The sequence below is a fragment of the Podarcis bocagei genome (genome assembly GCF_964188305.1).
Source record: "Podarcis bocagei genome assembly, chromosome: 4".
Lineage (NCBI taxonomy): Eukaryota > Metazoa > Chordata > Lepidosauria > Squamata > Lacertidae > Podarcis > Podarcis bocagei.
Genome location: NC_138128.1, coordinates 96,414,971 through 96,430,450, shown reverse-complemented (window position 1 = coordinate 96,430,450; position 15,480 = coordinate 96,414,971). Strand labels below are relative to the sequence as shown.

The following is a 15,480-nucleotide window of genomic DNA, read 5'->3' as shown; positions in this document are numbered from 1 at the left end:
ACTGTCCCAATAATGAATTGTTCAACATATTCCAGTAAAACCTTGCGCACAGCACTTTCCAGGAATTCAGTGTTCCTGTCAGGGCAGATGTTCCTTTAATGTGTTGCCTCTTTTTGTTGTTGTTTTGTTACCAGAAATTATGGACTATCCTTGGTAAACAGAGAGCCATAGGAAGTATGCAGTCTCACGCCCTCGACTGCTATTTAGTCGTCTTATGAGCACACAAAAAAGAAAAGAATGAATGAAAGGAAATACTAGCCTTATTACACCCCTTATTTAACCCATACTGGCCTTCAGAGGGCAATAAAAGTGTTTTCGTAAGAGAATAAGCAGCAGAGAGCAGGATATCCATGGTAAATCACTACATGTTGTAAAATGCTCCACTCTGTGTTATGCCTAGATCTTTTCTGGGAATACAGAAGTGGCAGAAATTTTTACACATAGCCTTTAAGTAAAAAGAGAATCTATTTGTGGTAACTTAACTTGCTGTTTATAGATCTTTGTGGGTTCCACACACACAACATTGCCAGATTGTACCAGACTGTACATTTCTTTAAAGAAGGAAGTTAGTGGTTTTTTTCAGAAGCAGCATTTAAAATGCATGGAGTGCAATCCAGATAAACCTATGCATGTTTAAGATGCACAGTTTTCAACAGGATATTTCAGCACATGTTTAACCCTCCCAATAAAATTGGTGGGTATCTTATCTGCCCTCAGTCTCCTCTTCTCCTGGCTGAGCATCCTCAAGCATTCCTCATTAGACTTTGTTTCCAGACCCCTCATCATTTTGGTTGCCCTCCTCTGTACATGGTCCAGTTTGTCAGTATCCTTCTTAAATTGTGGTGCCCAGAACTGGACACAGGACTCCAGGTCGGTTCTAACTAAGGCAGAACAGAGCAGTATTCTTTCTTCCCTTGATCTGGACACTAGACTTCAGTTGACATGAAAGGATCATGGGTACAGCCTGGAAAAATCTGGACATTACCAAACTTTCAAGCCTATAAAATGGTAGGGAATCCTAACTGTGTATGGTAACACTGTTTTTTGCCTGATTGGTCTTTGGTACTCGTATGCTTAGACTTATAAAGGTGTCTAATCATTCTGAAGCACATTATTATTATTTTTTTTAAAAGCCTGGCTCCAGATTTCAAAAGTTACCTTGAAATCTTAGGCCTTGGAATTCTCTCAGAGGAGAAGTAAGTTTGATGGCACCCACAAACTTTGGGTAGTTTCCAAACTAAATAAAAATTTGTGGACTTCTGAAGTTTCAACAGTATCATAACCAGGGGAAAGGACCTCAATTTTTGAAGTGTGTGTGTGTTTGTGTGTAAGTAAGTGTGTAATGTTAGTGTCTCAAGGTTTTGTAAAGGTAAAGGTAAAGGTACCCCTGCCAGAACGGGCCAGTCTTGACAGACTCTGGGGTTTGTGCGCCCATCTCACTCTATAGGCCGTGGGCCAGCGCTGTCCGGAGACACTTCCGGGTCACGTGGCCAGCGTGACAAAGCTGCATCTGGCGAGCCAGCGCAGCACACGGAACGCCGTTTACCTTCCCGCTGGTAAGCGGTACCTATTTATCTACTTGCACCCAGGGGTGCTTTCGAACTGCTAGGTTGGCAGGCGCTGGGACCGAGCAGCGGGAGCGCACCCCGCCACGGGGATTCGAACCGCCGACCTTTCGATCGGCAAGCCCTAGGCGCTGAGGCTTTTACCCACAGCGCCACCCGCGTCCCCTCAAGGTTTTGTAAGTGACATGATTTTTGCATGCTTCCTGCAAGACACAGACTGTCCTTTGTCCATGTACCAAATTATAAAGCAGACTTTTATTAATCAACACTGACAATAACAGCTGCTGGTCTTTTGCCCTCTGCAGTGTCTGTCGGGCTCGGAAGTGGGAATGCACAGAAAATGTCTGTGACGGTACCTGCTCAGTCATTGGCACATCTCATTACTTGACCTTTGATGGACTGAAATACAGGTTTCCAGGGAACTGTCAGTATGTGCTAGTTCAGGTAAGAGTGGGGGTAGAATGCAGTTCTTGGAGATGAGGGTGAAGGCTATGGGTTAGAGATATGGAAAACTACCATCGAAACCTATGGACACTCTTTTGGCTTCCTTCAACATTCTTCAGAATTTTTGCGTGTCGAGGTCCCCAGGGCCACCCTAATAATAATAATAATAATAATAATAATAATAATAATTATTATTATTATTATTATTTTTTATTATTTGTACCCTGCCCATCTGGCTGCGTTTCCCCAGCCACTCTGGGCGGCTTCCATAGAAACCAAAAATACACTAAAATGTCACACATTAAAAACTTCCCTAAAGCCTTAAGATGTCTTCTGAATGTCAGGTAGTTGTTTATCTCTTTGACATCTGATGGGAGGGCGTTCCACAGGGCGGGCGCCACTACCGAGAAGGCCCTCTGCCTGGTTCCCTGTAGCTTTGCTTCTCGCAATGAGGGAACCGCCAGAAGGCCCTCGGCGCTGGACCTCAGCCTCCGGGCAGATAATAACTCACACATCACACAGAAATTTTTGTTTAAGGTTTTTGGCATAATTTAGGCCACAACTTTATTAAAATACAAAAATGTGAGTGGTTGCTTAGGCATTGGTTGCGACTATCTCCCCCCCATGGGGGACATACTGACATTCCACACGCCGGCGAAAGTCAGAAAAGGGGAATACACCTTTAATCTGTGTGCATGTTCAAAACATCTGTCGTCAATGCCGCTTCCCTTTCTTAAAGGATTACTGCGATGGTAGTGATGATTCTGGAACCTTCCGAGTACTCATTGCCAATGAGGGATGTAGCTTCACAGGAGAGACATGCACTAAAAGGATTAGCATTCTCTTTGACAGTGGAGTGATTGAGCTGTACAACGGAGATGTAAGTATGAGCCTCTTATCTTTCCTTCAATCCCATTGTGGAGGAGCTAGCCTTATGATGCTTTTCTAAAAAGTCTGGACCAAGAACTTTTGACTTAATTAATATGCTACTCTATGACCAGCCTGGATAGCTCAGTTGGTTAGAGTGTGGTGGTGATAACGCCAAGGTTGCAGGTTTGATCCCCGTAAGGGACAGCTGCCTATACCTGCATTGCAGGGGGTTGAACTAGAACAGGGGGGTCAGCAAACTTTAGTGGGATGCGGGTGGCTCTGTGGGTTAAACCACAGAGCCTAGGACTTGCCGATCAGAAGGACAGCGGTTCGAATCCCTGCAACGGGGTGAGCTCCCGTTGCTCGGTCCCTCCTCCTGCCAACCTAGCAGTTCAGAAGCACGTCAAAGTGCAAGTAGATAAATAAGTACTGCTCTGGCGGGAAGGTAAACAGCGTTTCCGTGCACTGCTCTGGTTTCACCAGAAGCAGCTTAGTCATGCTGGCCACATGACCCGGAAGCTGTATGCCGGCTCCCTCGGCCAGTAAAGCGAGATGAGTGCCGCAACCCCAGAGTCGGCCACCACTGGACCTAATGGTCAGGGGTCCCTTTCACTTTACTATGATCTCAGTGGTGTCATATTTAAAAGCAAGGCATTCAATATTGCTGACTTTGCAGTGGGGCAGGAATTTCTGGGCTTGTTCACACTTCTGCTTCTCCCATGCTTAGAAAGCATGGGTCTGAGCGGTTTTCCATTTGCCCCATGGAAAACCTGCTCTTTAGCACTGAATCAGAGCAAACACCATTCTGGGGAAAACTCAATTGATCCATGCGCCGATTCAGCGCTAAAGATCTGGCTTCCGGGGGGGGGGGGTTTGGAGTGGCAAGACAAGCGGGAGTCTGGATGAAGCCCTTGGTGGATGGTGAGAGCAACCAATTTAGGTTTACTAAGAGAGAATCTGGGCTCTGTAAGGTTTCCTTTGAAGCAGGGCTCCTGCATATTAGCCCAAGAACTTGTTTTCTGTGTTTGTGCTCGTGGGTGCCTTAAATACGTCAAAAATTCCGCCCTGCTCTCCCACCCACCAAGATAATCCGTGTTAACCAGTTGTGGTGGCAGTAATCATTTCCAAAGAGCAGTTCCTGTTGTTAAGACACACTTGAGCCCCACTATCTTTTGTTATTCAGAAAGTAAATTCAGATTTCATGGCAGAAGAAAACTCTAACTGCTGGCACTCCTTTAAAAAGTACCGTATTTTTCGTCCCATAGGACGCTCCGCCCCATAACACGCACCTAGTTTTTTTGGGGGGAAGTAAAGGAAAAAAGTTTTTCCTATATTTCCCCCCAAAAAAAACCAGGTCGGGGAAACCGAACCAGGTTGGGGAACAGCGGGATGGCGGCGCTGCGCCTCCCTGCTGTCCCCCAAGCTTATGGGGCTGGCTGATGTCTGCCCGGCGCGAGGGGCGCTCTGCTTCAGGGCGCTTCTCGCGCCGGGCGGCAGGCTGCTATCCGCAGCCTAGACAGCCCTGCAGGACCTCCCGCAGGGCTGCCTAGGCTGCGGATGTCTTCCTGAAGCCTGGAGAGCAAGAGGGGTCGGTGCGCACCGACCCCTCTCGCTCTCCAAGCTTCAGCGAAAGCCTGCATTTGCCCCATAGGACGCACCCAGATTTCCCCTTCATTTTTGGAGGGGAAAAAGTGCGTCCTATAGGGCGAAAAATACGGTATCTACTGCAATACAGCAGTCTGGAAACCTTGAATATGACAAGAGAGGATAGTTATGGGAGGCTAGATTGTTACATATCCAGGAAAGTGCTTCCTTCTTCCTTGCATTTAAAATAGCAATATCAAAAAAACGAAGATCATGGCCACTGGGCCCATCACCTCCTGGAAAATAGAAGGGGAAGAAATGGAGGCAGTGAGAGATTTTACTTTCTTGGGCTCCATGATCACTGCAGATGGTGACAGCAGCCGCGAAATTAAAAGACGCCTGCTTCTTGGGAGGAAAGCAATGACAAACCTAGACAGCATCTTAAAAAGCAGAGACATCACCTTGCCAACAAAGGTTCATATCGTAAAAGCTATGGTTTTCCCAGTAGTGATGTATGGAAGTGAAAGCTGGACCATAAAGAAGGCTGATAGCCGAAGAATTGATGCTTTTGAATTCTGGTGCTGGAGGAGACTCTTGAGAGTCCCATGGACTGCAAGAAGATCAAACCTCTCCATTCTGAAGGAAATCAGCCCTGAGTGCTCACTGGAAGGACAGATCGTGAAGCTGAGGCTCCAATATTTTGGCCACCTCATGAGAAGAGAAGACTCCCTGGAAAAGACCCTGATGTTGGGAAAGATGGAGGGCACAAGGAGAAGGGGACAGCAGAGGACGAGATGGTTGGACAGTGTTCTCGAAGCTACCAGCATGAGTCTGACCAAACTGCGGGAGGCAGTGGAAGACAGGAGTGCCTGGCGTGCTCTGGTCCATGGGGTCATAAAGAGTTGGACACAACAAAACGACTAAAGAACAACAGTTGTGCCTTGGAAGTCAAACGGAATCTGTTTGACTTCCAAAACGTTCAGAAGTACAGTCTCTGATTGGCTGCAGGAAGCTCCTGAAGCCAATCAGAAGCCCCGTAAGCCCCGTTGGACGCTCGGGTTCCAAAGAACGTTTGCAAACCAGAACACTCACTTCTGGGTTTGTGGTGTTCAGGAGCCAAAATGTTTGACTCGCAAGGTTGTTGGAATCCAAGGTACGACTGTACTGGTGCTTCCTTGAAGGGGCTCCAGTTCTATCTCACACTTCCCAAAGCCGAGAACTATAGGACAGATCTGGCCAAAATAGTCACCAGATTCTTTCCCAACAAATTCAGGGGTGAGGAGAAAAGACTGATGGAAAAAAGGCATACCTTTCAAGAGAAAGCAAGATCCAGGAGGCAAGAGACTTCAGATATTTAGCCCTCTGTTAAAAGCAAATCTTGGGTTGACCAGGAAAAACAATAATTCTGTAGATGGCCCTGTTGCTCTTCCCTCCTTTCAACCGCATGTTATGCAAAGGAAATCAGAGGGTCCACCCCACTTTGCATTTCCCCTCACACAGAAAAAGGAAGAACAAAAGACTGAGCCCCCTTCCAGAGGGCAGAGTTCAGCTGTTTGTCTTGGGCATTGTAACAGCCAGGAATGTCGCTGCATTCATCCTTCACAGATCTCCAGTGTGTTATAGAATTACCATTACCTAAACTTCCGAAAGTGCTGTATTATCCCTGGAATACTAGAGCTTTGCAAACATTTTTTTGCAGCGAAATCTGAAGGCACACAATGCTTCTTTGTTTTGGGGGTTTGAACATACAAAGAATGGTTGCCACCATTTTTTTTTCCATTCAAAGATTTCATTTTTAAGTTGCACAGGGGGGGGAAAAGCACTTCTGTTTATTCGAAGACACAAACAATTCGGCTTTTAAAAAAGCTCAAATGAATTTACACCAACAAAGGGAACAATATTTTAAAACACATAAACTAGCAGCTTGCTGGCCTGGATAACTCTGTTCCTCTGCCTCTGCCTTTAAGTGACAGAGAGGAGCTGTGCCATCTTCAGGAGTTAAATAATAATAATAATAATAATAATAATAATAATAATAATAATAATAATATTTATTTATTTATATCCCAGGCTCAGGGCGGCTAACACCTTCAAGCCTCTTCCTTATCCTCTTTTAAAGTTAATGAACAGAGATTTACCAGTTAGGCACATGGAGGGGGAACACTGTGTGTGTGTGTGTGTGTGTGTGTGTGTGTGAGAGAGAGAGAGAGAGAGAGAGAGAGAGAGAGAGAGAGAGAGAGAATAGAGATTCATAAAACTATGAGTAAAATTTACAGACGTTTCCCTCTCAAAACCAGCCAGTCAAGTGACAGGCAACAGGTTTATGCAAGAAATCAGAAAGTATTTCTTCGTGCAGTTAACACATGGAACTCATCATTCGTGGATGTCGTGATGCCCATTAACTTTGATTTTTAAAAAATTCAAAAGCACATCACAAATTCATGGAGAAGTCTATAGACACCTATCAGCTTTACACCTGAGTGTTACCTGAGATAAGAAGGAAATAACTGTCTCCACTGAGCTCTTTCTGAAGGCTCCTCAGAGGCATCTGGCTAGTGAAGATGAGTGGCCAATTTCTGCACTGAACCAACCTTGCTCTGTTCACCCAGGCTGCTGCTGTGCATCTGCACCAAGAACATTGGTCAGCCAGAAATAGATCCAACATAAATTTTCCTATTCTTCTGGGATAGTTGGATGAGCGATTCAACAGGAGCCATGAAAAGTTGCATGAATCTGCAATCTTATACCTACTTACCTCTGAGTAAACCTCCGTAGGTTGCAGTGTAGAACAAATTTTTGCATGGTGTGACACTTGATGATGGGCACTATGGAAGTAGATAATGACTGGATTCTTGGCTGAGTTCGGTCTAACAGGATATTTCTGAAGCAGAAGAGGGGGAAAGTATCTTCAATCTGCTTGATGGAAAGAGTTACTAAGAGCTTCTAGGCTATTGCAGAGCTGAACTAAAGCTGTGTTTATGCTCCTCCTTCCTGTGTGCTTGTTGCACATCTTTAAACCTCAATGTTAGTAAGAAATGACTGGCAGAATCCGAGACCTGGGAGAAGAGGCAGTGGAAGAGGACTGGAAAAAGTTCAAGGACTATTTACAAAAACATTGTAAACTGTATGAGTGTTAAGAAAGATGCAGGACTAAAATAAAAAGGCACCAGCAACTTAGTTGAAAGAAACATGAGAATAAGTAAGATCTGAGAAATAAGATAAACTTTGGAATAACATTATGTCTAAATTAAGTATTTAATTATTTGATAACAATGCTTAAAGTCGGGGACATAATATTTGAAAACTACAAAATAAGTGTTGAAATAAGGTGATAAATTGCTGTTTATAATTCTATAATTGGGAACGCAGAAATGGGAGATGTGAGGAAGTCCAAAAGCTTAAGAAAAGATGGATGTTGGACATTTGATTTTCTGATGTGTTTGTTATTATATGTTACCTTTGTTGTTTTTTTCTGTTGCTTTTTGTGTGTTGTATTTGGGTGAGGGTGTTATATGTGAACTTAATGTTTAAAATCTTTAATAAATATTTTTTTTAAAAAAAAATAAACCTCAATGCTAGTAAACTTTGCTACTCCCTTTAGCCAACAGTGAAACAAATTCAAACTTATTTTATTTAAAATATTTCTAAACTGCCCTTCATCCAAGGATTTTAGGGCAGTGTGCAATAAACCTGAAGAAAACTTCAACTATACTTGATAAATAGTTATTGCAAGACCCCAGAAATGTCCTGTACACTCTTCTCACAACTGATTCTATAAAGGCTGTCCCCTGTAATGTCTTACCACTTAGGGAAGTGGGAAAGCAAAACGCATGTAAGAGACCTAGGCTGAGCTGGCACCAGCGTTTTTGGGTCCTGTGGAGAGGGCAGGATTCCCCACAAGCCCACAGCGTTGAACGCAAGTGCCAGTCACTGATGGTGCTCCTGGGATTGTGTATGGAAGTAACCTATAGCTCCATTGCTGAAGTTTCTATATATATCTTTCTGATGAAGGTAAACATCTTGACACCTCCTAGAGAAGAAGTCAACTTTGAAGTCTTGAAGTCTGGGCGTTACTACATCTTGTTGCTGGGTGGTGGAGGAATTGCTCTCACTTGGGATCGAGACATGGGCCTTACGGTTATTCTGAAAGAGAACTATAAAGTAAGTCCACTCTGGTTTATTTCGAAATAAGTGTGTGTGTGTTTATGCCAGCCACTCTGCGTTTTCTCACTGAGGTCCACAAGGTGGCATAAACAGTACAGAGCAATCAAATGTACAGCATTCCCAGAACAGAATGCTTCTGGGTATACATTTTCCCAATCAACTGACACCATTTGGACAGGAGAAAGGCAGAGAGCGATGGAGGCAGGGCAAGGCACCATCAGGAACTGATGGAGGAAAACTCTTGCTGCATCTGACAGAACACAGGATAGAGAGCATTATTCAGCCCAGCTCAGAGCAGACCCACTGAAATTAATGGACCCGGGGCATCTTACCCATAGAGGCTAGTGGCACAGGGCGCCAAGTTCTGGAGGGCGCCAGGGAAGAGGCAGAGGCCTCCCAGCATCAGCTCGCTGCCCTTGCCTGCCTCCGCCATGCAGCCCTCCCCAAAAAAAGGTCAACAACTCTGGGAAACAGGGGTGAGGGGGGGGGGGCGCCAGAGAGAGCTTTGCACCATGGCGCCGAATATGCTTAAGACGTCCCTGAATGGACCTAACTTAATCATGTTCAATGATTTCAATGGATCTCCTCTCAGTAAAACCTAGTTGAATTGCATCCTTTCTTAATTGCATATGAGATCCAATGGGGTAGTTGCTATAGTGTTGGGTTTGATCTGGGGAGACGAAGAACTGGATTAAACCCTTTGGAGGACCCTGGGCAGTCAAAATATGCGGGGTGGGTGGGTGGGATCGCAGATTATCTCCTAGAGAGCCAGTGTGGTGTAGTGGTTAAGAGCAGTAGTCACGTAATCTGGGTAACTGGGTTCGCGTCTCCGCTCCTCCACATGCAGCTGCTGGGTGACCTTGGGCCAGTCACACTTCTTTGAAGTCTCTCAGCCCCACTCACCTCACAGAGTGTTTGTTGTGGGGGAGGAAGGGAAAGGAGATTGTTAGCCGCTTTGAGACTCCTGAAGGGGAGTGAAAGGCGGGATATCAAATCCAAACTCTTCTTCTTCTTCTTCTAGTGGGATAACATTGAACTAAGACAGCTTGGTTGTAATTTTCTTTCAAGATTAAATCAATATTATTTTGATTTGTTGTCGCAGGGCCCCACAAATCTGCCTTCTCTGCCTATTTGGTAACTCAGCACTGAGGAAACTGAGGTTCAAAGCCCACCTCAGCCATGATCTTGGGCCAGTCCCTCCCTCTCAGCCTAACCAGCCTTGTTCTGAAGATAAGAAAACATGGGGTGAATTACATTTCACCTCCACACTGCCATGAACTCCTTGGACCTAATCATCACCACCATCAATTTATTAAGCACCTTCTAAACAACTGTGTCGAGGCAGTGTACATTAAAGATAATTAATAACAGCTGAAATCACAAAAAGAGCAAATGAACTGAAAGCAAAATGAAAAACCATTCAAAGTAGACATTTGTGGTAGAGGACCACTTATTGGAAAGCCTGCTGGAGCAAATATATTTTTGGTTGTTCTCAGAGCTCTCTGACCTCAGCTTCTCCCAGTATGAACCAACTCAGACCCAGTAATTATCATCTGAGGCCCTTCTACGCATGCCTCTTCCATGAGACACCTGGGGGTGGCAACACGAGAACGGGCTTTTTCTCAGGTGACTCCCCATTGTGCAATGCTCTCTCCAGAGAGGCCCGTCTGGCACCTTCGTTACATATCTTTAGGTACAAGGCAAAAACCTTCCTAAGTAAACTAATTAGGAATCTAATTTAACAATCTATGGCCCTTTGAATGGTGGTGATGGAGTGTTACTGTTTTTGTTTGTTATTATGATATCCTTTTTATGTTTTTATATTCTAAACTCCCCTGTGATCCTTGGATGAAGGACGCTATAGACATTTAGTAAATAATAATAATAATAATAATAATAATAATAATAATAATAATAATAATAATAATAATAATATATGAGTGCAAAAATCATTTTAATTAAACAAATGTATGTTATTGTTATTTGTTTATTTTCAAGGATAAAGTATGTGGTCTGTGTGGCAATTTTGATGGTATCCAAAACAATGACTTGACCAGCAGCAAAAACCAGCTTGAAGTGGATCCAAGTGACTTTGGGAATTCATGGAAAGTTAATTCACAGTGTGCTGATGTCACAAAGGTATTGCTGGTGTGAACAGAATGGGAAGGGGGCAGAATCACTTGTCCACACTTCCACTTTTTAAATCTCCAGATAGCTAGGTCTAGTGAATGGTATGGATGTGCTTAATGTTCTAGGATTTGTGTGTGGCCCTGATCCTTGCCTCATGGGTATGACTTGGAGAATTGTCTAAGCCTCCCAAACACCTTTCAACAAAGAATCCAATCAAAGAATAATAAATAATTCTGAAGACAAAATAAGTACATGTTGATGGTTGTGATGCGTTTGCCTTGAAGTTTGCATCAACCATGATTTTATTGTTGGAGATTAAGCTAAAGCAGTCATGATTGTGAGTCTGGTAAAAAAAATATTATTAATAATAATAATAATTTTTATTTATATCCTGCCCTCGCCGGCCAAAGCTGGGCTCAGAGCGGCTAACATCATATGAATAGAAACAAGTGATCAATAAATTAAGATACATCCCACAATTAATTCAAACATGAAGTCTTCTAAGGCTTCATATGAAATTAAAAACTAATAGTGTATGGCCAGATGCTGAGAAGCTGGCTTTTCATGGTTTCCAGTTTGTTATCTATATTTGGAGGTCCCTATGGCGCTGTGGTGTAAACCACTGAGCCTTGGGCTTGCCGATCGGAAGGTCGGCGGTTCAAATCCCCATGACAGAGTGAGCTCCCATTGCTCGGTCCCAGCTCCTGCCAACCTAGCAGTTCGAAAGCACATCAAAGTGCAAGTAGATAAATAGGTACCGCTCCAGCGGGAAGGTAAACGGTGTTTCTGTGTGCTGCTCTGGTTTCACCAGAACAACTTAATCATGCTGGCCACATGACCTGGAAAAACTGTCTGCGGACAAACGCCGGCTCCCTCGGCCAGTAAAGCGAGATGAGCGTCGCAACCCCAGTGTCGTTTGTGACTGGACTTATTTGTCAGGGGTCCTTTACCTTTTTATTTATAGCTGATTCTGCTATCACGGGTTTCAAATGTGCTTCTTAACTTACCCATTTTCCTTTTTGCATGTACACTTGTTAAGATTGTGAATATGGAACAGGGTGCAAGAACTGCACAGCTACTTCCAGGTGCCCAACCATAAACTGCTCAGCTTGCCATTTTCATAAAGAAATGAAATATTGAATATTAAGATCTGTCCCTGTCTGTTTATTGGGATCCAGTGGTGACTTCCTAGATTGGATAATCACTGTTGTTGCTACATATAGGCTAAATAAATAAGCAGATGAATGTTAAGTAGCCACATATGGAATAGTAATAACAACATGTCAATATCGTTTCCCTTTGTTAAGCTTTCTCAAGGACAGAGCTTGGCATCTTCATTGTGCAATGGCAATGTGGTGAAGCAAGTGATGGTGGAAACGTCTTGCAACGTCCTGAACGGCAACACCTTCAAAGAGTGTAAAAAATTGGTAAGAAGCTCATTATCCAGTTCTCATTCCCTCTTTTGCCGGCTTCATTACCCAGACAAATATTTAGCATCAGCAGCACCCCCCCCCCCCCCGTAATCCTTCTTCCTATTGGCTGTGGGATCCAAGGGCTAAACTAGACATGGTGCCCATGACAACATTGTATGCTTAGTCGTGTTCTGCTGCATTCGCAGATCATGAGGATGTGTTTTTTGTGTGTGTGGATGTAGGAGAGGAGAGTTGAATTCTCCTTTCTTCCCTCCATTGTCCAAGGCACTTTGCTCCCAGTCTAGCTCAATTCCCATTATCAGACTCAGGAACACCCAGAAAATGGAGTTTGGACAAATAATCATAGAAAGTAAGGTGGAGGCCACTCAGTTTACTTTGTTTGCTTTGTTTTAATTTTGAGATGATTAAAGCTGCCTTGAACTTATGGAAAGGTAAGTTTCCAATATTTTATGAAGAAATAGAAGAAACATGTTGTTGCAAAGAACAAGCAAATAAGAATAATTCCTCAATACAGGAAAGAAACGAGTTGCTGCTGAGGGTTATCGGATAATCAGTGTTGACCATCATTTTTGATACCAAATAAGGGCCTGTATATGGGACGCGGGTGGCGCTGTGGGTTAAACCACAGAGCCTAGGATTTGCTGATCAGAAGGTCGGCAGTTCGAATCCCTGCAATGGGGTGAGCTCCCGTTGCTTGGCCCCTGCTCCTGCCAACCTAGCAGTTCGAAAGCACAAAGTGCAAGTAAATAAATAGGTACCGCTCTGGCAGGAAGGTAAACGGTGTTTCCGTGCGCTGCTCTGGTTCGCCAGAAGCGGCTTAGTCATGCTGGCCACATGAGCCGGAAGCTGTACACCGGCTCCCTTGGCCAATAAAGTGAGATGAGCGCTGCAACCCCAGAGTCGGTCACGACTAGACCTAATGGTCAGGGGTCCCTTTACCTATATGGTTGAGTTTGGCCATCTTGATAACAGGGAATGGCTGTTCAGGCTCCCACCTAACACACAGAGAGACAGAAGCTCTTGCTTGTGAGAAAGGAAGCAGTATCCTGTCAGGCAAGCAGTGATACAGGTTTGGAAGCAGACACAGCTCTCAGAAGTCATGCTTTGAGAATTCAGCAGCAGGGCAAGAAGTGACAAAGACGTCCCAACAAGTTTTCCCGCCCCTCCTGCCATCTTGGCACCCCTACTCACTCAACTCTCCCTCTGCTTATGGGAATGCCGAGATTGGCAGCATGCACCCCATTGGGCGGGGTGGGTCTGCTGCCACCTGAGAAGGTGCCACCTGGTTCTAGGCGAACAAAGGCTACACCCTTCTGTACAGACACCCCGTCCAGCTGTTAAAAGCCCTTCGCAGCCCCCACTGAGGCCCTCCACTCTGCAAGGAAGCTTAACAGGGAAAGACCACATACCAGCTCTGGCTTCCAAAGTGGCTGAAGTTTTGAGGGTTTTGTGAAACAAGCAACATAAACAAGAAAAATAGGTCCTTCCCTCAGTATAAGGGGAAGGATATACTGTGTGTGTGTGTGTGTGTGTGTGTGTGTGTGTGTGTGTGTATATATATATATATATATATATAGGTTTTGGTGTCTTCGGGTGTCTTCCCGTGTAAGAGTTGGGGTGTCTAGGCGACGTTTCGACGAGGTCTCACTCGTCATCTTCAGGCTGGTGCTTTCGGCTTCTTGTTACTGGAACAGAGCAGGATCTCAGTGTTTGAGTTCCTATAAATACTGTTGAGGGGGTGTGGTGTATAGCCTCCAACGTTCTAGGCAGAGAGGAAGTTCCCAGGTTAGTGTGTCTTTTCTTCTTTTGTTCATTAATTACTTGAGGGATATCTTGAGTGATTTCTTGAGTGATATTCTGAGTACCACTTAGGAGGGTCATTAGGTGTGGATTAGTTGCTAAAGCTTTCGTGTCTTGACCTCTTGACCTTGTGAAGAGTTTTTTTTCTGAGAAGATGGCTGTACTGCACTTAGTGAGACCTCGTCGAAACGTCGCCGACGAGGTCTCACTAAGTGCAGTACAGCCATCTTCTCAGAAAAAAAACTCTTCACAAGGTCAAGAGGTCAAGACACGAAAGCTTTAGCAACTAATCCACACCTAATGACCCTCCTAAGTGGTACTCAGAATATCACTCAAGAAATCACTCAAGATATCCCTCAAGTAATTAATGAACAAAAGAAGAAAAGACACACTAACCTGGGAACTTCCTCTCTGCCTAGAACGTTGGAGGCTATACACCACACCCCCTCAACAGTATTTATAGGAACTCAAACACTGAGATCCTGCTCTGTTCCAGTAACAAGAAGCCGAAAGCACCAGCCTGAAGATGACGAGTGAGACCTCGTCGAAACGTCGCCTAGACACCCCAACTCTTACACGGGAAGACACCCGAAGACACCAAAACCTACATTCCTGTACCCGTGAAAATCTACGAAAGCATATATATATATATATATATATATATATATATATATATATATATATATATATATTGCAGTGGGTTTGGGGCGGGGAAAGGACACATCTTCTCTTCCCCACTCTATAGAAACCTCCTCTCCCTTCTATGTTGCAATAAAGCACTCAGGTTTGGAGCTTGCAACCATCTTTGAGCTCCAGCCCTTTACTGTCCTTTTCCTTCCTGCGCCTGTCACTCTCCTCAAGAAAGCTCCCTCCCATTTTGGGAGTCTTGATCAGTTCTACAAGCTTCCTGTTTCAAGACAATTGAAGCTCTGGACCAGAACCCTTTATAGCTCTATCCTTTCATTATTAACATGACTTAAATCCTATTACACAGACAAGTTTAGAGTCTGAATTGGAGAGAAGTGCTCTCTCTCTCTCTCTCTCTCTGTGTGTGTGTGTGTGAGAGAGAGAGAGAGAGAGAGAGAGAGAGAATAATCCCTGGTTATTCCATACAATGGAAAGCTACTAGCACATTTAACCCATATGACTTTCTTTGTAGGTGGACCCTGAGCCATATGTGGATATCTGCCTGTATGACACCTGTGCTTGTGAATCCATTGGGGATTGTGCTTGCTTCTGTGACGTCCTGGCTGCCTACGCCCATGCCTGTGCACAGAAAGGGGTTGTGGTTCACTGGAGGTCTCCTACTCTATGCCGTAAGTGCTGGAGAGTTGTAGGGGGGTGCGGAATGGATAATCACGGCATGAGCGATGTGCACATTAAAAGCACTATCATACTATGCTAACTGTCATGGGATAAAGAATCATGGGAACTGGAGTTTGTTAGGGGTGCAGGCAGGGTGCTCTGTGGCAAACACACCACACTTCCCA

At 44.5% G+C, this 15,480-nt stretch overlaps 1 protein-coding gene across 1 annotated transcript in view; it reads left to right on the top strand.

Annotated features, from left to right (window-relative positions):
- The window catches only part of VWF (von Willebrand factor), a 175,286-nt gene that overhangs the window by 48,116 nt on the left and 111,690 nt on the right, over positions 1 to 15,480 (top strand). The window contains exons 20-25 of the mRNA XM_081191447.1: positions 1,871 to 2,009; positions 2,749 to 2,889; positions 8,475 to 8,624; positions 10,626 to 10,766; positions 12,065 to 12,184; positions 15,150 to 15,306. Of these exons, the coding sequence (XP_081047573.1) occupies positions 1,871 to 2,009; positions 2,749 to 2,889; positions 8,475 to 8,624; positions 10,626 to 10,766; positions 12,065 to 12,184; positions 15,150 to 15,306 (848 nt within the window). The remainder of the gene's footprint in view (positions 1 to 1,870; positions 2,010 to 2,748; positions 2,890 to 8,474; positions 8,625 to 10,625; positions 10,767 to 12,064; positions 12,185 to 15,149; positions 15,307 to 15,480) is intronic.